This window comes from Triturus cristatus, chromosome 1_2 (assembly GCF_964204655.1).
Source record: "Triturus cristatus chromosome 1_2, aTriCri1.1, whole genome shotgun sequence".
NCBI lineage: Eukaryota > Metazoa > Chordata > Amphibia > Caudata > Salamandridae > Triturus > Triturus cristatus.
Genome location: NC_140580.1, coordinates 1,010,797,017 through 1,010,817,087, shown reverse-complemented (window position 1 = coordinate 1,010,817,087; position 20,071 = coordinate 1,010,797,017). Strand labels below are relative to the sequence as shown.

Here is a 20,071-nt window from a genome sequence, read left to right as displayed (position 1 = left end):
TTTGCCTGTAGACAAGTTTGTGGCATGGTGCACAGCAAAGGCCGTGGATCCCCTTTCTACCCCTCTTTCCGAGGTCCTCTTGTATATACTTTCTTTGGCCCAGCAGGGCTCTGCTCTGGGCACTCTTAAAGTCTATCTTGCGGCTATCTCTGCCTTCCTTTGGCTGCCTGATCAGCCTTCCCTGTTCAAGTCCCCTATTGTAATTAGACTTGTAAGGGCATTACTCATCTCTTTCCTCCAGTGGGACTTGAATCTTGTTCTTAGTTATCTCATGTGTTCTCCCTTCGAGCCCCTTCATAACTGTCCTCTCAGGCGCCTCACTTTGAAAATGTTCTTCTTTGTTGCTATCACTTCTGGTCGCAGGATGAGTGAGCTTCAAACTCTTTTTTCCAAGCCCCCTTTCTTCTCTGTGCATCCGGACAAAGTGGTACTTCGAACGAGGCCCTCGTTCCTTCCAAAAGTGGTTACACCTTTTCACATTGGACAAACCATTACTTTGCCCACCTCCAGATCCTTCCAAGGAGGAGGAGAGACTCCACCGTCTGGACCCCAAACGTGCGCTGTCCTTCTACCTTGACCACATAAAAGATTTCCTGGTGGATGATCAACTCTTTGTTAGCTATGTCGGTGCGAAGAAAGGCCAGGCTGTTCAAAAGCATACCATCTCTAGATGGGTTGACCTTTGTTTCAAAATCTGTTACGTTTTGGCAACGGGCTCACTCCATTAAAGCTACGGCAGCCACCACTGCACTGGCACGTGGAGTTCCACTCCTTAACATCTGTCAGGCAGCCACCTGGGCATCCTTGCACACGTTTACCAGACATTACTGCCTTTACAGTGAAGTCCGGTGGGACGGCTATTTTGCCTGTTCGGACCTCCAGGACTTCCTGGTGTGAACTTAGTTCGCAAACCCTCCTCCGGGGTAGGTATTGCTGGGCTATCTATTCTATGTTAAGGAATCTATAACTGAACAAGTTACTTACCTTAGGTAACAATGTATCTGTAAGAGACATAGGTTAGATATAGATTCCTTACTTCCCCACCCATCCTCCCCAAATTGACTTCCAGGGCTTGGGACTCCCTTACAGGGCCCTAGTTGTGGCACACCAGTGGTCAGTGTCTTGCATGGCTCTGGGCTTCTGGCGTGGAAAATTGTGTCAAAACCGACGTCAATGCGCAGGGGCACCGCAACGTCATCCCAGCGACCAAGATGCCAACGACTGATGCAAAGCCGACCAACGCACAGGGGCACTGCTGAGAAAAAATACCCTGGATCTAGTCTGCTGCCTAGGGAAAATTCTAAGGTAAGGAATCTATAACTAGCCTATGTCTCTTAAAGATACATCTTCACCGAAGGTAAGTAACTTGTTCTTCAGGCTTTGTACTTGGAGCCACCTAATTGTAAGATCTCTACAGCTTTTTTTAACGTATATGCTCAGACATACTACTTATTCTTTTTTTATTCTTCATAAAAAACATAAAAGGAAAACAATCTGTAGTTTGTCCTTCAGCTATCTACCTTACTCCTCCCCCCTCTTCCACTTAACTACTGTCGAAATCCCTCAATTTCTCCTCGCTCCCTTATTTTTAAACCTTAAAGAAAATGTACTGCTGTTTTCATATAAGCAAAAATAACTGTGAGAGCCCTGATAACCTTTGCGCTGTTGGGGTCTTTTCGTTAGTGAATTCAAATTCTGCTTGGTTCAGGTGTATCCAACTTGTTAAATACCATTATTTCTGTACTAGGGATCTTCATTAATAGTCCTAAACATTAGAATAATTCTCTGCTGTATGCAGGAGTCCCGAAATAGTTAAAATACATATTTATATTATATTTAGACTTTATGTAGTACCAAAATCCATTTCTTGAACCTACATTGCAACACAGTTGACACACAGTGCTAACTACATCTCTTGTAATGAGAAGTGCTGCCTGAAACGCTTTCATTATAAAAGTTGAACAAGGTTTCCTGCCTCTTTAAGGCTCCAGAAGCTTCCATTGCTCATGATGACTTTACTGGCAGCTGCCTCATACACTGTTTTCCTGCTCTTGTGATTGGGATCCTGGATCACAGTTTTTCACACCTGGTTTTCAGAGAAATTTCTCAAAGAGCTCTCTTTTTTTCTATTTTCCCTTGACGTCTTTTACATCTGACAAGTGTACATCCATTTCTGTAAGTTCTTTCCTGTCAAGATGCCTTCCATTTTCCTGGTCCAGTAAGTCTTTAGCGTCAAGTCACTCGAAGCATTCCTAATGCCTAATTCCTGGATGAACGCCTCCTCAGCGCCCGACATCGCCACAGCCATCCCGGACGGATACAAGATCTCCCGGAGGGACCGCGTCAACCAGACTGGAGGAGGCATCGCCGTCGTACACAAGAACACCATCCGCATCACGACCAACTCCAACGACACCTTCACCGCCGCCAAACACCTCCACTTCCAGATACACTCCAACCCCAAGACGACCCTCAGAGGCACCCTCATCTACAGACCCCCGGGACCACCCACGCAATTCAGCGAAGACATTGCAGACTTCATCAGCCCGCACGCCCTACCCTCCACTAACTACATCCTCCTAGGGGACCTCCACTTGGAGAACAACAAGGACTGCAACACCACCACCCTGCTGGACAACCTCGCCAACCTCGGACTCAAGCAACTGGTGAACACCCTCACCCACTACGCCGGCCACACCCTTGACCCCATCTTCTCATCCAGCAAACACATCTCCTTCAGCCACTCCACCAGATTCCATTGGACTGACCACAGCTGCGTCCACTTCAACTTCAGAAAAACCACGACCCACCACCACCCGCAACAGGTTCCTCGCCGGAGCTGGAGCAAGATCACCACCGAGCAGCTCACCACCTCCCTCAGCCGGAACCCCCCCCGCCAGCACAACAGACCCTAACGAAGCAGCCAGCAACCTCACACAATGGCTGACTGCCTGCGCCGACGATCTCGCACCACTGAAGAACCCTCCCAGCAGACCCGACAGCAAGAAAGCCCCCTGGTTCACTGACGAACTCAAGGACTCCAAGAAGAAATGCCGCACCCTCGAGATAGCCTGGCGCCACGACCAGACCACAGACAACATGACTGCCCTCAAGCACGCCACCCGCAGGCACCACCAGCTGATCTGCACCAGCAAGAAGACAGCATACAAAGAAAGACTGGACAACAACGCCCACAACAGCAAGGAACTATTCAGCATCGTCAAAGAGCTCTCCAACCCCAGCGCCGGAAACGACATCACCCCTTCACAAGCCCTCTGCGACTCACTCGCATCGTACTTCCACCGTAAGATCGCCGACATACACAACAGCTTCGGCGCACCTACCATGCACCCAACCGCCGAACCAACGCCCCCCACCACAACCCTCTGCGCCCGGTCAGCACCGAAGACACCACCCGCACGATGAACACCGTCCACTCCGGATCACCTGCCGACCCCTGCCCCCACCACGTCTTCAACAAGGCCGACTCCATCATCGCACCCCAAATACGGGACATCATAAACACCTCCTTCCACACCGCCACCTTCCCGGAGAGCTGGAAGCACGCCGAACTCAGCGCCCTCCTGAAGAAACCAACAGCGGATCCCACCGACCTCAAGAACTTCTGCCCCATCTCGCTCCTCCCCTTTCCTGCCAAAGTCATCGAGAAGACCGTCAACAGACAGCTCACCGCCTTCCTCGAGACAAACGGTTCCCTCAACCCCACGCAGTCCGGTTTTCGAGCCAACCACAGCACCGAGACCGCACTGATCGCAGCCACCGACGACATCAGATCCCTGCTCGACAACGGGGAAACAGCGGCCCTCATCCTCCTGGACCTCTCTGCAGCATTCAACACTGTCTGCCACCGCACCCTAGTACAGCGCCTCAGCAACATCGGGATCCAAGAGAAGGCACTGAAGTGGATCATCTCGTTCCTCGCCGTAAGAACTCAGAGAGTCCGCCTCCCCCCTTTCAAATCCGAGGCCACCGATGTCATCTGCGGCGTGCCACAAGGATCATCCCTCAGCCCAACTCTCTTCAATGTCTACATGAGCCCCCTCGCAGTTATCGCACGCCAACACAACCTCAACATCATGTCCTACGCCGATGACACCCAGCTGATCCTCTCCCTCACCAACGACCCCGCCACCGCCAGGACCAGCCTCCAGGAAGGGATGAAAGACGTCGCAGAATGGATGGAGAACAGCCGCCTGAAACTAAACTCAGACAAGACGGAAGTCCTCCTCCTGGGATCATCGCCCTCTGCCTGGGACGACTCCTGGTGGCCCCCTGCCCTGGGCGCCACTCCCAAGCCGACGGACCACGCACGCAACCTGGGCTTCATCCTGGACTCCTCCCTCTCGATGACCAGGCAAGTCAACGCCGTCTCATCATCATCCTTCAACACTCTACGCATGCTCCGGAAGATCTTCCGATGGATCCCCACCGAAACCAGAAAGACTGTCACCCAGGCAATCGTCACCAGCCGACTAGACTACGGGAACACCCTCTACGCCGGAACCACAGTCAAACTTCAGAAAAGACTCCCAATGCATCCAGAACGCCGCCGCACGACTCGTCCTGGACATCCCCCGACACGGCCACATCTCCGGCCACCTGAAAGACCTGCACTGGCTCCCCGTCAGCAAGAGGATCACGTTCAGACTTCTCACCCACGCACACAAGGCTCTCCACGACCTGGGCCCCAAGTACCTCAACAACCGCCTGACCTTCTACACGCCCACCCGCCAGCTGCGATCGAGCAGCCTCGCCCTCGCCGCCTTACCACGCATCCGCAGAGCCACCACCGGAGGAAGATCTTTCTCCTACCTGGCAGCCAAGACCTGGAACTCCCTCCCCATCCACCTTCGGCTGACCAAGGACCATCTCTCCTTCAGGAAGCAACTCAAGACATGGCTGTTCGAGCAGTAACGGACCCCTCTCCCCCAGCACCTTGAGACCCTCCGGGTGAGTAGCGCGCTTTACAAATGCTATGATTGATTGATTGATTGATTGATTAATAATGGCAGTGTCTCCCTCGAAGCATACTCTACAGTCAATGTCGTCACAGCATTCATTGGTGGCGCTACCATTGTCACACTATTTCTTGAAGTTGCTCAGATAGATGTCAGGGTTTTCAATACCCATATTTTCATCTGAGCTGCATATGAAGAGACTGACACCAGCTGTAATGCCACCTCTATAGCCTTTTGAGACCTTCTTCCTCTCTCGTTCTGGCCGAAGATGCATTACAGACCTCACTGCAAACTCTTAATCTTCTTCAAACAATGGTGTCACTACCAACATCAATCGTGAACAATCACAAAGGTACCCAATATGCCTTTCTTTGTTTCTATCTGCCACAAAGTTAATTGATGGGAATATTAATAACTTATTGAAAATAACTAAAGCTTATACTGTGGAAGACATTAAATTAGCTAAACATGGTGTGTGCTCCTATTCACAACTTTCTGTAATACATTGATAAGTTCCTGCAGCAAAATGCATCATTTGGCCCCTTCTTAATAAGGTTCTGTTTTGTGCAGGGAGCAACTTCCCACCAGCTGGATCTTTGGTGGAGGGAGTCGGGCTTGGCAGGGGCCAGTTTGTTGGCTACTGTGGTGGTTGCAGGGGCCAGTTTGTTGGCTACTGTGGGGATTTGTTCCTAGGCGAATTAGTTCCTGCAATTCCTATACTTTATAGTTTACAGATAAAACACCAGAAAGAAAATGTGATCTAAAAAAAGCACAATTTATGTGGTGCTAGCAACTGTAAGAAGAGATATGCAGGTCTAATTTGTCTGAAGTGTTCAGAAATCAGAAGAGGCCTGTTATACTTATGTTGAAGATTAATACATTTGTGACAAACAAATAATACATGCATAGTGTCACAAATTGAGATGTTATCGCAGTCGCAAACAGGCAGATTAGATGGTTTATACCAGACCCCCTTCGGTAACAAAAGCTGGTCAAAAATATCCAACTTAAAAAATGGCGACATAGCCTTTTGGGCATGTTGGGAAGGAGGTAAGGCTTTATCCCATTGAACAATATGACCCGGACATACTTGCGCTTGGTCTGCTTTGTTAAGGCAGAATTCTCCTGTTCAGCAGCCACTCTTTGGGAGAAAGCCTGTTTGACCCACACAAGACTATGTCCCTAGTGTTGGTAAATAGACCTGGTCACCCTAATTCATAAAATTATTTTTTAACGTATTGTTGCCATGGAATTTCGTCTACATTATCTAAAAGCAAACAGTCCTGGATTATGAACCTATTACAATGTAAATCCTCCTTATGCCATGCAGAACACCACAGTAAAAGCGGACAAACACAAATAAAATCTACAATAAAGGACAAGCAAAGTTCTTCGGGAATAATTTCAGTGGGAGTCCCTTGACCAACGGCCAGTAGGTTTCTCCAAAACGTATTTTCTATCACCTGGACATGGTCAATATTAGCATACCCCAGATTACACAGCCTAAGGTGTCCATTGCGACATATTTAGCCTTTTATATATCTAATAGACATTTGGGAGGTGGGGCTTATGCCCAATGTGTGTGGAAAAATTGTACAGCTCCAAGATGACCCTTTGTAAAAACCCTCCATTTTATTGGGGGGAGAGGTTTCCAGCTGAGACCCGAATTGAGTAACAGACCCAGATAAGAACCATTTTCCACTGTGGTTAAAACCTGACCCTGTGCTGGGAAATTACAAGAATGTGAGTTTTTAGGCCTACCACCATAAAATGTGTTTTTCTTAAAATGTGTTGAGAAGTCCAAGCTATTCATAAAATCAATAAATGTATCTAAAAGTCATTGGAGGCTCCTAACAGTACAAGCATTTAAAACCACATAGTTGGTGTATAAAAGTACTGGAATAGCTCTTCCACCAACTTTTGGGACATCAGAACCAATATCAATGAGCACCTCCTCTAGCCGATTTATGTACATGATAAATATAAAAGGGACCAGAATGTAGCCCTGACGGACGCCTTTTTTAAGTTCAAAGGTTTAGGCGTATTCCCCGTCAGACCCATATCTATCCACCCCTGTTAGGCCACTATGTACGTCTCTCATAAAAGACACAAGGGCCTGGTCCACCCGTAAGGACCCCAGCTAAGTCCAGAGCTTATCTCAGTTAACACAGTTGAGGGCTGAGCTGAGGTCCATAAATGCCAAGTGGACAGAACCCCCTTTCACCCTGGTGTATTTAGATATTAAGAAGTGCTGATTCTGCTCAGCTGTGCCTCGCCTGGGTCTTAACCTGTATTGCAAGTCGGAGAGGATTCCCTTCTCATTAACCCAGGTAGTGAGTCTCTCCAAAATCACTTTTCCTATAATCTACACTTTGATATTGATCAGGGAAATCGTCTGGTAATGCCCCTTACAGTAATTCACCTGCAGCACACGTCCTCCATTAGCAATTTGCAACTCATTTAATAGAAGCTTCCTGTGGGATTACAATTTAGCTAATAAGTAACATACCACAATCATTCTTGTCTATACCTTTCATAGTTACTCATTTATCATAACCCACCCAAAGCATAGGAATTGCCACTGCTGCTCCCAGTGCCACCTTTGGCACTAATTTCCTATAAAACCCATAGATATGCCAGTGCAGCACAACTTCACCAATGTCCTCTTGGTTGCCCCTAAAATGGGTCACATTATACAAGAAGACCTGGACAGGCGAGCACACCACTCTTTCCCTTTAAGCCTGACAGCTTTCAGGGTTGCCCTACACCACCTGCTATATCTCTCACTGTACCATGCCCTCTTTATAGGGAACAAAAGAGGACCCCATCTGTGCACAAGGCATACCCACACAGTTGCATATATATTGATTCTGAATTTACTTCCATCTTCATGGATTATCCAAGGGCTAACGGGCAGCTGAAATGATCCAATACTGTAATTTTGCGCTCAAGAGCACTTGCTCAAAGGCAAACGTTTGTGGAATTCAGGGCTCAAGACGTGTTAAAGATGTAATACATCACCATCCCAAGCTTGACCCTTCTTGTCTACCATCATCCATTTCTTTTTTCCTGTGATGGGTAAATATTTATTGCATCTTGATGGGTTGGAAATTAGATGCAATGCTTTTCATTGCGTGCAAAATCCTGTTGATTTCAGTTGAACTGAAATTACAAAGGCACATTGTGGACATTTGCGAGGTATCCAGTGTTATTTTAGATAACGTTTCCTGAATCAAGACTAATCCCTCTATGAAGTACAGCAAAGGTTCCGAATTGAAGCAGGAGTTCTACTTTATCAGTGGAAGAAACAATTCCAGTAGCAAGCGACAACAAATATTGTAATATAGATTCACTCTGTCTTCCTTCATAAACTTCTTGTGAAGTTGGTGGTAGGGTGCACCAGCCAGTGACAGTAGAATTCAAAACACACAAATATATTGTGCAAATGGAATGTGTTTGTTTAATTGAAATGGAATGTTGTACTATGTAAAGAATGCCTATATTTCCATTTCAGGTACTGAGAGGAGATCTGAAACCAGCTATTGAGACACATGAAATGCTATATCAAGTGACAAGGCAACATAAGTTCCTTCCAGAGGTACTATTCTTTTGTCAATCTACCACTATACATTTCCACCCTCTTTCTGTTTACCTTGCTCTTGCATCTCCTGCCATTCTGATGTTCTAGTCTATGCTTCCTCACATGTAGGCCTACAGATTTTCCATATGTTAATTGTTCATCCTGGTTGCCAGTCTATTTAAAGTAAAACAATAGTCATGTGAATATTGAGGAGTGCAAGGAGTGAGAGAAAAAAAACACCATGCAAGTTGAGGGTCTTACACAGATTCGGCAGTAGTACACGAGAAGACCATACATGGGAGGCTGTGGACCTCTCACATATAACAAAAGGAAATACTACACTAGACCACTTTGCATGGGCTACTGGGTGGCTCTTACACTTTGTGGCACTCGAATGGCTACATCACAAAAGATTGAAGAACTGTTGAGCACATTATGAGGCTATGTTGCTGGAGAGGATTCCTCACCAAAGACATTTTAAGCATGTAGTCATCAGGCATTCAGGTTTTTCTTCCAATTTCTTACCTATATGTGGTTTGAGTGTTTTATGTCAATGAGCTCTTTGGAATATCAGGCTGCTGAAGGCTTTGAATTGCAATTTTGCGCTTTAGTTGTAGGGTGGGTGTTCATATGGTTTTACACAAATGTGTTTAGCCATTTAGAAACGCTGTTGATGCAGAGGTGGTAGGGCAAGAGCAGACTTTGATCTTTCGGTTGTCTATGGGGAAGTCTTTGAAGGATCTTAAGGTGTTTTGTTCTCTTTTGGATTAGCCTTGATGTGTTGGTTGGACACTGAGGGGATGGTAAGGTGGTAGGGCCCAGTCTAGGTTTATGGGAGGCTTGTATTGAATGATATTCAGAAAATAATGTCCAAATGTTTGCCTTTGGAGGGTGCTGATTGGGTGACATGCATATCCCATTTAGTGTCGATGAGGCCTGGGGGGGTGCCTCTTGTGTTTTTTTTCATGCGTAAGTTATCTGCGAGGTTGAAGTTGCCAAGGATGGGGATCTTGGTGAGTTTTATGAGTAAGGTGGTGAGGATTTCTACAAATTTGTCTATGAAGACCTTGTTCTGCTCAGGAGGCCAGTATTTAAGGTGTAAGTTGGTTGACTCTGTTGTGGACCAATATTGCACCTGTGGATGACAGTGAGGCCTTGTTCTTCAGGCTGGATGCTGTAGCCAATGGGAAGAAGGTCATCTAACGTGTGAGGATATGAGGGTGATCCATGTTTGTGACAAAGCATCAAGGTTGTGATAGATGTTGAGGTCTGCAATGTCTGGAGGCTGGAGTACTGCAATGTGTGCATTGATGAGCATGAGATGAAGCTTGTATTTAGTAGGTTGAAGATGTGAGATTGGGAATATGTGTTTGAGGATGCGATAAAAGTATTTGTATAATTTAGTTCTGGGTTTAATTGGGGATCACTTCGATAGAAGGAAGGCCCTCACATCTAAAAGGAACATGTCTTAGTTGGATTTCTAATGTGCTCTGGAGTAGCCTCACACCTAATATTCAGCTGTGTTATTGAGCACTGCCATGAAGAATTTTAGGAACTCTAACACAAATCAGGTTGCTGTACTGCTTGCATCCTCCATCAAATATTGTGCAATCATCAAACATAGCTATCACATTAAGCTATAGGACTGACGATCTCTGTGTCTAATACGCTGAACCTTTGCCCATATAAAAAAATCTGTAGTGCTGGCTTCATAACTGCTTAGGTTTGAAGCATTGAAGTTCTCACACATACCATAAGATCTTAGTACTAGAGAATGCTGCACATGCAATATTGGAGATCTGAGACTTAGGCTGAAGTACTCGCGAACCCTCAGCATGAAGGACTGTGCACCTATAAATGTAACATTAGGTTGTAATTCTGGAAATCTCACACACAGCAGTGCTAAGCATTACATTAAGGAATAATGTAGTACTTGTTCTCTGAAACATTTGAAAAGGAAAGCTTGTGTAACCAAGTGTACTCCTTGCGCACAGTCCTTTTCAACATTGGGGCACAGTTTGTGGCACAAAAGGAATATGCTATTCGTTAGAGGATCAAGGGGGACAAATGGTTTAAACACAAATGGTTATCACTCATGGGAAATTCTCATGGATGAGAAAAGGAGTTTTGGCAATGTACCTTTCTAGGTCATTGCCTACGCTATATAAATTGGAGAAATAAATTACCAGAATGCTGTCCTTGCACACATTACTACCGGCAGTTGCACTTCTAAGTCTGGCATGATGGGGGCCCAGATGAACATTTTAAAGGCAACCATCATTTTTAGGAATACATGATGCTCATCAGTGAGCACATGTTGAGCCTAATGAGGGTACTAGTGGAACATTTTGACAGATGGGAGGAAAGCATATTGATTGGTAATTGGCAAGTTTGTTTGCTGCTTTTATATGTTGATCATCATATTATTGATATCTGACGGTCAACTTGTGCACAAAGTTGTGATTAATAAAAGCTATGCTTGATAGGTTTCACTGAGCGGTCCCTAGGATGGCTTTGTTTTTGATTTATAGTACAGACTTAGCTCAGATCTTTAAGTGTTTTCTATCAGATAAATTTGAGATTTATTCTCTATACAATGGTCTAACAACTTGGTTCTGTGTTTTTTTGCTCTACTTTCTTTTCTACAAGGCTTTTACCACAGACTTTACAGTCCACTGGGCTCAGCATCTCCTTCGACCAGAGTTTGCTGAGAGCACTTACTTCTTGTACAAGGTCAGTTGTTAAGTTTCTACTGCATATTAATTTAACCCCTTTGATGAGTACAAATCATAAAAATGTCAATCTTCACCAGAAACACTAAAAATGCTCCAAAACCACAGGGAACGCTGTTGAAACTGTAGGACGGTCCTGCAAGTCCAAGTGTACCATCCAGTCTTCCAGGTTCTGGGCAGAAATGATTACAGCCAATATGAGCACTTTGAATTTATCCTTTTGCAGGAAAACGCTCTGGGGGGGTCGAAGGTCCAAGTTATCCAGAGGCTCTGTCCTCCTTTTGGATGAGGAAGTAGCGGGAATAACATCCCACTTTTATTCTGAATCTGGTACTCTCTCTTATGGTACTCTTGGAGCGTTACAGGCATACCTTCTGTAACAGGATGGGTAGATGCTCTTCTGAAATTTGTTCTAGCATGTGAGGGGTATTGGGTTGGGAGGAGAGAAAAGGTACGGCATAGCCTTTTTGAACAACTTGCAAGACCCTTCTGTTTAACAGGATGGCTCGCCAACCCTGGGAGGAAGTGCTGGTTAAGCATATGCAACTGAGGGTCAACTAAAGCTGTTTGATGGCTGTTCTAGCAGGGAAAGACTGGTGCCTCCTCTGGATTGTACACAGCTGCTGTTTCCTCATCTGAGTTCCCTAAAGGTCTGGGCTGTCTGCTCAGTTTTCAGCAGTCAAGCAGTCCCTATGTAAACACCAGCCCTCTAGATTAGCCCCTAAATTTCCAGAACTGGTCTGGTAAATGTTTTGCAGTGGTCCGTAGCCCTTAAGAATGTACTGTAGGTCTGCTACCTTAAAGCATTTCAAAGTAGAATCCCCCATCTCTGAGAAGAGGGAAGACCCAGGGCATATCCATAAGCCATGCCTGTAACTCGCCAGAGTATCCAGTGGACCTCATCAAGACATGTTTACAAAGGTCAACACTGGTGCAGACTGCCCTGCCAAAGCATTCTTTGGTATCCAAACTTGTGAGGATAACATACTTGGCCACGTCTTTCCTATCATATATCATTCGAGCCAAAGAGGTCCTAAGATCCACCGGGACTGATAGCAAGATGTCGCTGGCCATGTCCCAAAGCACATGTATCTGCCCAATAGATATACTGAGTTTACAGAACGTAGTGCCTGGCATTACAGAAGAAAACATGTTTGCCAAAGGCATCAATCCTATTGGATTCTCTCTCCGGAGGATTTGTTAGAACTAATTTGGTTTTTACCTTACTGGTCGAAGTCTGTACAAAGTGACTCTCTAAAGTAGGGTGCTTGATGAGAAAACCCAGATCACTCTGTGTCGGGCACCTGCCGGCTAGCAGGCACCCTGCCGGTTAACAAGCGGACAAGAATACAGGTAGCCATGCAAGTATATGTGACTGCGTCATTAAGTGGGAGTAAGGATTCAGATGTTGCTGCCCCAGGCTACAGAATTTCTATCATAACATTTGTCTTTGTCTCAATAGAGGACAGCTGTATTTCGAGTACTTTGGCAGCTCTCTGAACCATCACTGCAAAGGAGACACTTTCTTCCTTTGGTGGCCCATGGGCAAGTTGGGCTGTTTCCAAGGGAAGACATCAAGCCCACTGGCATTCTGTAAATCATGATATAAGGCATCATTGTAATGAGGGGCGAACAAACTATCCCCCTCACTACCACCATCATCCATATCTTGGGATGTGCACATGTGTGACATAGGATCAGAGCCCAAATCATAAAGATAATAAAGACTCCACACATAGATGTGACACTTTTGAGGCACATGTTTAGAGTCCGGATGCAAGACAAATGATTGCGTTTTAGTAATTTCGTAGCATAATATCAGTATTGCTTGAACAGATCTCGGGTCGGGGTCTGACATGGGAATAGGCACCAGGTCATCTACCAGTGGCACTTGGGCCTGTCAGTGAGAACAAGTGTTGATCCCTGGGCCAAAGGTTAAGTCTGTACTATAGTCAGTACAGGTCTGGTAACGCATCCTAAGGGGACAGACTGTGTAGGGGAGGGACATGCCATCGGTAACCTGACTGGAGACCCCTGTGGTTCTTTGGGGACCAAAGGCATGCCACAGGGAGTCAGAAGCACACTGAAAGTTTGCAGAATAGCATGTTTGAAGCTCTCACTCTGCTGCAGGGTCGACAATGCCTCTAACAACTCAGAGCGTGTCAGGACCAACTGAGGAATTTAGTTTGGTGGCTTCTGACCTCGATGGAGTTGCCATTTACATCTTGAGGACCTTGCACCTTATTTTGGAGTCAGAGTGGTGGGATGGGGTAAAGTCCTAGTATGTTTTCTTATGCTTGTACTTTGAGCTACCTGGGGATCATAAGTAAGAAGTGAAGCAGTTGCACGAATGGTCTCGTGACCAGGACTCTGCCTGCAACTTGCAGCTGGGCACGAGATCTGCTCAAACCTTTGTATTCTGTTCCATATAACTTACTCACCTTCTCAAATTGTCTTCAGGTCCAGGGAAGGCATGGCTTGGCAGTTCGGGCTGGACTGTTCCCATGTGGCACAGGGTCCGACTGATTTGCATATGGCCATGTCTGAACTGGGGTGGCAGAGTGGGCTAAAGAACGGTGATGGATCAAACCCAGATCTGTTGACTGGGTGTGAGTGTTTGATTGGTTCTGATGCTCCGTCCATCACCACCCTCTTTTGTACCGCTTCAGGTGCATTAGGGCACATGCATCACATGACAAGTCATGTACAGAACCCAGGCACCCTCAGGTGGGTCCATGACCAAGATCTGCTTCCTGCTATCAAGGCATAGTTTGAATCCTGTGGTTTTGGGCGGGACATCCTTTCCTAGCACACTGTGTTTTGAAGTCAACAGAAGACCGGCAAAGACTGGAGCAAAGCTCCGTTTCTGATGGATACATCCGCCTGTGGATTCCTCACCTTATGAATATCCCCTGCACCAGCATTCTGCAGAAACTTTTTCCTAGCTCTCCACGCCGATGAGTTTGTCACAATGCCATGGCTCCATATGCGGCTCTGCATGACGTCACTGGAGCCATAAAAGGGGCACGTCTGCGTGATGACGTCAGTTTCCTTTTTTCCACGCTGTCATTGCTAACCGTTTTTCTACGGACTCTCCAATACTTTCTTCTGGATACTTTGTATTTGCCTGGTTTCCTTCTGTGGTTTTGACATGTCTGCTCCAAGGAAGTCGGACTTCAAGCCATGTGTGGGGGGCATATGCCGATCACTGACCCCCATGAGGACTGCCTGTGGTGCCTATCGTCTGATCACGACGTCAATGGCCGTCCTAGCTGTAGGAAGATTAACCCGAAGGCCTTGAAGGAACGAGAAGCCAAGCTGTCCATGGCTAAAGTAAGAAAAGAAAAAAGGGGTCCAAAACGTTCGAAGTCGAGGTCGTCGACTTCACTTGATTCAAGGAGGAAGCACAAGAAGAAGAAGAGGCATGGATCTCGACGCCGTTCGTCGAAGCCTGTGGTTTCGAGGTCGCCTTCTCCGGCTCCTCGACGTCGTGTTAAGGACTTATTCTCTCCTTCACCTTCAGTGTCTCCTCAGGCGACTCCGGCCCTTTCTCCTTCATATAAGGGGACTCTGGCGCAGTCTCCGGCGCCGAGAATCGCTTCGGATGGTTTATCGAATCAGACTGATGCGAAGACGCCTTCGGCTCCTGTGGCTCCGCCTGTGGCCCCGGTGGCTCCGACTCCGGAGGCTCCTCGATCGGATCTCGAACCGGCGCAGTATCCTTCATTCCCGGCGCCGGGTTCAGATCCCTCACATTTTTTAAATGCGATGTATGGTGTTTTTTCCAGGGCCTCTCCTCTCACCCTTTTGGTGAACCTTCGGGTCCCGTGGGTCCTCTGGCATTTAATTTGGGTGTGCCTCACCATTATCCTCAGACCCCTTTCGTGCCATTCATGCCAATGATGCCGTCAATTCCGGCTCAGAGGATGTCTACGCAGTATGGGCAGTCCCCGGCTCCATCCGGCGAACCTTCTTCACGGATTCGTTCGACGAAGGTTGCTGCTACGGATCCGCCTTCAACGTCGCTCCCGGAGCCATCGACGCCGACGCCGACGCTGCAACCGAAGATGCGCTCAAGGAGAGAAGCGCAGAGGTTGCTAGAGGAGGAACAGTACCAGGCTGAGGATATGGAGGAAGGTGAAATTTATGAGCCTGAGGATATGTTCGAGGGTCTATGTGAGGCAAGTGGACGTGACACCTCCCCGGAGTGGGACTTTGCTTCTCAGAAAGCTTCTCTTTCGAAGGAAGTTGCACCTTACCATACTGTAATAAGGAAGGCTGCAGAGCTCTTGGATCTGCAGCTCCCTATGGCTGAGTATAAGCCTAATTTGCTTACAGAGATGCTTCATTCTCCGTCCTCTGAGGTTGAACCACTCTTTCAATGATGTCCTGACGGAGCCGATCCTTGAGGATTGGCGCAATCCTCTTTCTGCTCCTGCAGTTTCAAGATCTGTGTCCAGAAGGTACAGGCCTGCCCCAGGAGATCCTGTGTTCCTTTCTTCTCATCCTTCACCAGAGAGTTTGGTGGTGCAGACTTCATGTTCAAAGCAGTCTACCGGTGCCTTTCCGCAAGCTCCTGCTGATAGAGATTCCAAGAGGCTTGAACAATCTGCAAAGAAGGTCTTCTCGTCAGCGAGTATGTCTTTGAAATCCACCAACGCTGCCTGTTTGTTGGGTAGATACATTCATGCCCTTATGGACTCTGCCAAGCAGCTTCTTCCAAAATTATCTGAGGAAGACTGGGGTAATTTGAGTGAGGTTCTGACAGACTTTCAGGCTGCTGCTCGCCAAGTCTTCCAGTCTGGCCTGGACATGGCAGATTCGGTGGCCAGGGTGATGGGCTCATCCATTGCTACTAGAAGACATGCATGGCTAAGGTCTTCTGGGTTCTCAGCTGATGTACAGGCTGCCCTTCTAGATCTTCCCTTTGATGGATCTAGGCTTTTTGGAGAAAAAGCTGACTCTGCTTTGCAAAGGTTCAAGGACAGTAAGGCCACAGTGAAATCCTTGGGTCTACAGTCTCAGACAAGGGGTTATGGCTATAGAAGATACAGTGGCTTTGGGAAATCTTCCTTTTGTGCTTCCCGTCAGCCGCAGCAGCAGCAACAGCAACAAAACCCCTTGTACAAGTCCTACAGGGATAAGGGCAGAGGTCGCCTTCGTGGAGCGGGTCATCAGCCTTCTTCCTCCTCCTCCTCCACCTCTCCAACCCCTCCTGGTAATGCAGGAGAGCAGCCCTAGATCCGCCATCCTGGATCATGCAGGTCCTGTGGGGGGTCGGCTTACCCATTTTCTACGGGATTGAAAATTGGTCACTTTGGACCTTTGGGTTTTAGATCTGGTAGAAAATAGGTACGCCCTTCCCTTCAGGGAATTCCCTCCTCCTTACCCTCCTTGCCAAGGGTTTTGCACGGAGGATCATTTACTTCTTCAGAAGGAGGTTCTTGTCCTGTTACAGAAAGGTGCAATAGAGTGGTTCCGGAGCAGCAAAGGGGTCAGGGATGCTACTCCTGATATTTCCCGATTCCCAAAAAGGATGGCAGGTTACGACCCATCCTGGATCTCAGAATTTTGAATCTGTTTCTCAAGCAGGAGAGGTTCAAGATGCTCACCCTAGCGCAGGTTCTTCAGGCGCTGCAACAAGAGGACTGGATGGTGTCCATTGACTTGCAGGATGCGTATTTTCACATCCCAATCCTGAAGTCACACAGGAAGTATCTCTGGTTTACGGTTGGTTCGCAGCATTACCAGTTTGCGATCCTTCCATTTGGTCTTACTACTGCACCTCGAGTCTTCACCAAGGTGATGGCGGTGGTGGCTGCCCATCTCAGGAGGCCGGGGATCCCGGTTTTCCACTACCTGGAAAACTAGCTTCGGAAGGCACAGTCGCCAGAGATGGTGCGTTGTCATCTGCAGGTAACAACTCCGCTGTTGTTCAGATTGGGTTTTTCGATAAATGTGCTCAACTCTCACCTGGTGCCCTCTCAGCGCAACCTGTTCATAGGGGCAGTACTGGATACCACTGTGTGTCAAGCTTTTTCTCCTCCGCAAAGGATTCTCGACATTCCGGAAATGATCCCTTCATTCCACAACGGAGAGTTTGTTCCAGTTCTGAAGGGCCTACGCCTGCTCTGTCTGTTCGCCTCCTGCATTCTGTTGGTCAACCATGTACGCTGGCACATGAGGGCGCACCAGTGGTGCCTCCCCAGGCAGTGGTACTAGCACGAGTCTGTCGGGATCTCCAGAGAAGCTGCAGCGGATCTGTCTTGGTGGAGTGTGAAGGGCAATCTGTCTCAAGGAAAGCCTTTTCATCTTCCTCCATCGGTGGCCACAGTGATAACGGATGCCTCTACCCTAGGGTGGGGTGCTCATCTGGGGGATCTGGACATCAAGGGTCTTTGGTCTCCAGAGGAAAGATTGTCTCATATCAATCTTCTGGAATTGCAGGTGATACTTTTGGCACTCAAGGCCTTTCTCCCTTCCCTTCGCGGTCAGTCGGTTCAAGTCCCGACGGACAACACTACTGAGATGTGGTATGTCAACAAGCAGGGAGGAGTAGGGTTATACCGTCTCTGCAGGGAGGCGTTGCGGCTTTGGTCCTGGGCTTGGGGGCATCGGATTTGCTTGATGGCAAACAATCTGGCCGGGGTGCTAAATGTGCGTGCGGACAGTCTGTCGGCAGTTCTCTGCCGACCACGAGTGGAGGTTTCATCCGGAGGTAGTTCGACACATCTTCCGGACGTGGGGACTCCTCGGGTGGACCTGTTTGCCACTCTCGAACGCGCATTGCCCGTCATTCTGCAGTCTCCAGTTTCTGATGCAGTGGGCATTGGGGGGCGCGTTTCAGTTGAGTCGGAGCTCGCAACTCCTTTACGCGTTTCCTCCCATACCCTTGATTCCTCAGGTTCTGAGGAAGATTCGCCAAGACCGGGCCCAAGTCATATTGATCGCCCCGAATTGGCCAAGAAGGGTGTGGTACACAGATCTACTTCACCTCTCATCGCACCCTCCACTCCGTCTCCCTCTCAGGGTAGACCTCCTCTCACAGTCGCAGGGGCAGGTTCTTCACCCCCACCTCCAGAGCCTGCACCTTCATGCCTGGAGTTCCTTCTCTCTCCCTCCTGACGTGGTGGATGTTATCTTATCGGCCAGGCGGCACTCCAATAAGTCAATTTACTCCTACAGGTGGTCAAAATGTGTTAAATGGTGTGGAGAGAGGTCTGTTGATCCCTTAAAGGCTCATCTTTCTGATGTTCTTTGTTTTTCGCTGCATTTGGCCCAGCAGGGTTGTGCTGTGGCTACTGTTAAAGGTTATTTGTCGGCTTTATCGGCATTTCTCTGTTTGCCTGATCAGCTGTCGCTCTTCAAATCTTCTGTTGTTTTAAGGTTTATTAAGGGCCTTACTAATATGTTTCCGCCTACTCCCTTCATTATGCCCCAGTGGGATTTAAATCTAGTTTTAACTTTCTTAATGGGTTCCCCATTCGAACCTATGCATAGTTGTCCGTTAAGACTGCTGTCATTCAAAACAGTCTTCCTTGTGGCTATCATCTCAGCCAGGTGGGTGAATAATCTTCAGGCTTTGAGTTCTAAGCCTCCGTTTCTGACTATTCATGCTGAAAGGATGGTTCTCAGGACCAGGGCTGCTTTTCTGCCTAAGGTGGTCCCTACTTTCTATCCTCCCCCTCCATCCTTCCAAGGAGTAGGAGAGGCTGCACCGCTTGGATCCTAAGAGGGCGGTTAGTTTCTATCTGGATAGATTGAAGGACCTGCGATTGGACGATCAGCTCTTTTTGGGCTACGCTGGACGCGTGAAGGGCAAGGTGGTGCACAAACGCACTCTATCCAGGTGGATCATCTTGTGTATCAAGATCTGCTACCACTGGCTGGTAAGGAGCCTCCTGAAGGCATTAGAGCTCATTCAACCAGGGCTAAATCATCTACTTCTGCCTTGTCCGCAGGTGTTCTGTGCTGGACATCTGTAAGGCCTCAACTTGGGCCTCCCTCCACACTTTCGCGAAGCATTACTGCTTAGATTCCGAAGTGAGGAGGGAACGGCCATTTTGCGCGCTCTGTTTTGCAATACTTTTTGGTATAGAAGGGTGGACACCCTCCTCCGGGACTGCTGTGGGATTCTGTTCATTAGGTAAGGAATCCACAGACAGATGTGTCCATCAGAAGAACAAGTTACTTACCTTCGGTAACGCTTTTTCTGGTGGATACAGTATCTGCCTGTGGATTCCTCACTGACCCACCGCCTCCCCGTTGTCCACCCTTTTATACCTTAAAAGAGGTATTCGTTAATATGTTGTTTCATATTGTCATTGTGTTTTGCCTCTGTTTTCCTTTGTGTAGGCTTATAGGAAATGCTTGCTTTCTTTTGCTTTCCTTTTTCACTTTACACTGTGTGTATTTGTGTGAATACTGTGTACTATGTATGCATTGTCTATATGGTCGGTCTGCCAGTTTTGCCTCGGTGGCACTGAAAAAATGGGTGGTACTGGCGTCACCACGCCGACGTGGCCCTCTTATGGCTCCAGTGACGTCATGCGGAGCCGCGTGCGGAGCCATAGCATTGTGACGACCTCGTCGGCGTGGAGAGCTAGTATAAAGTTTCCGCGGAATGCTGGCGCAGGGGATATTCATAAGGTGAGGAATCCACAGGCAGATACTGTATCCATCAGAAAAAGCATTACCGAAGGGAAGTAACTTGTTCATCTGCGTCAGAAGGTGCAAAAAGAAAGGAACTGACATCAGTGCACAGCTCTGCTCTGACTTCT

General features: G+C 47.7%; 1 protein-coding gene across 3 annotated transcripts in view; it reads left to right on the top strand.

Moving 5' to 3' along the window:
* The window catches only part of LOC146868591 (ER degradation-enhancing alpha-mannosidase-like protein 3), a 276,166-nt gene that overhangs the window by 143,494 nt on the left and 112,601 nt on the right, over window positions 1-20,071 (top strand). For all 3 annotated transcript variants that reach the window (XM_085611786.1, XM_085611769.1, XM_085611776.1), the window contains exons 11-12: window positions 8,494-8,577; window positions 11,209-11,292. In XM_085611786.1, the coding sequence (XP_085467912.1) occupies window positions 8,494-8,577; window positions 11,209-11,292 (168 nt within the window). The remainder of the gene's footprint in view (window positions 1-8,493; window positions 8,578-11,208; window positions 11,293-20,071) is intronic.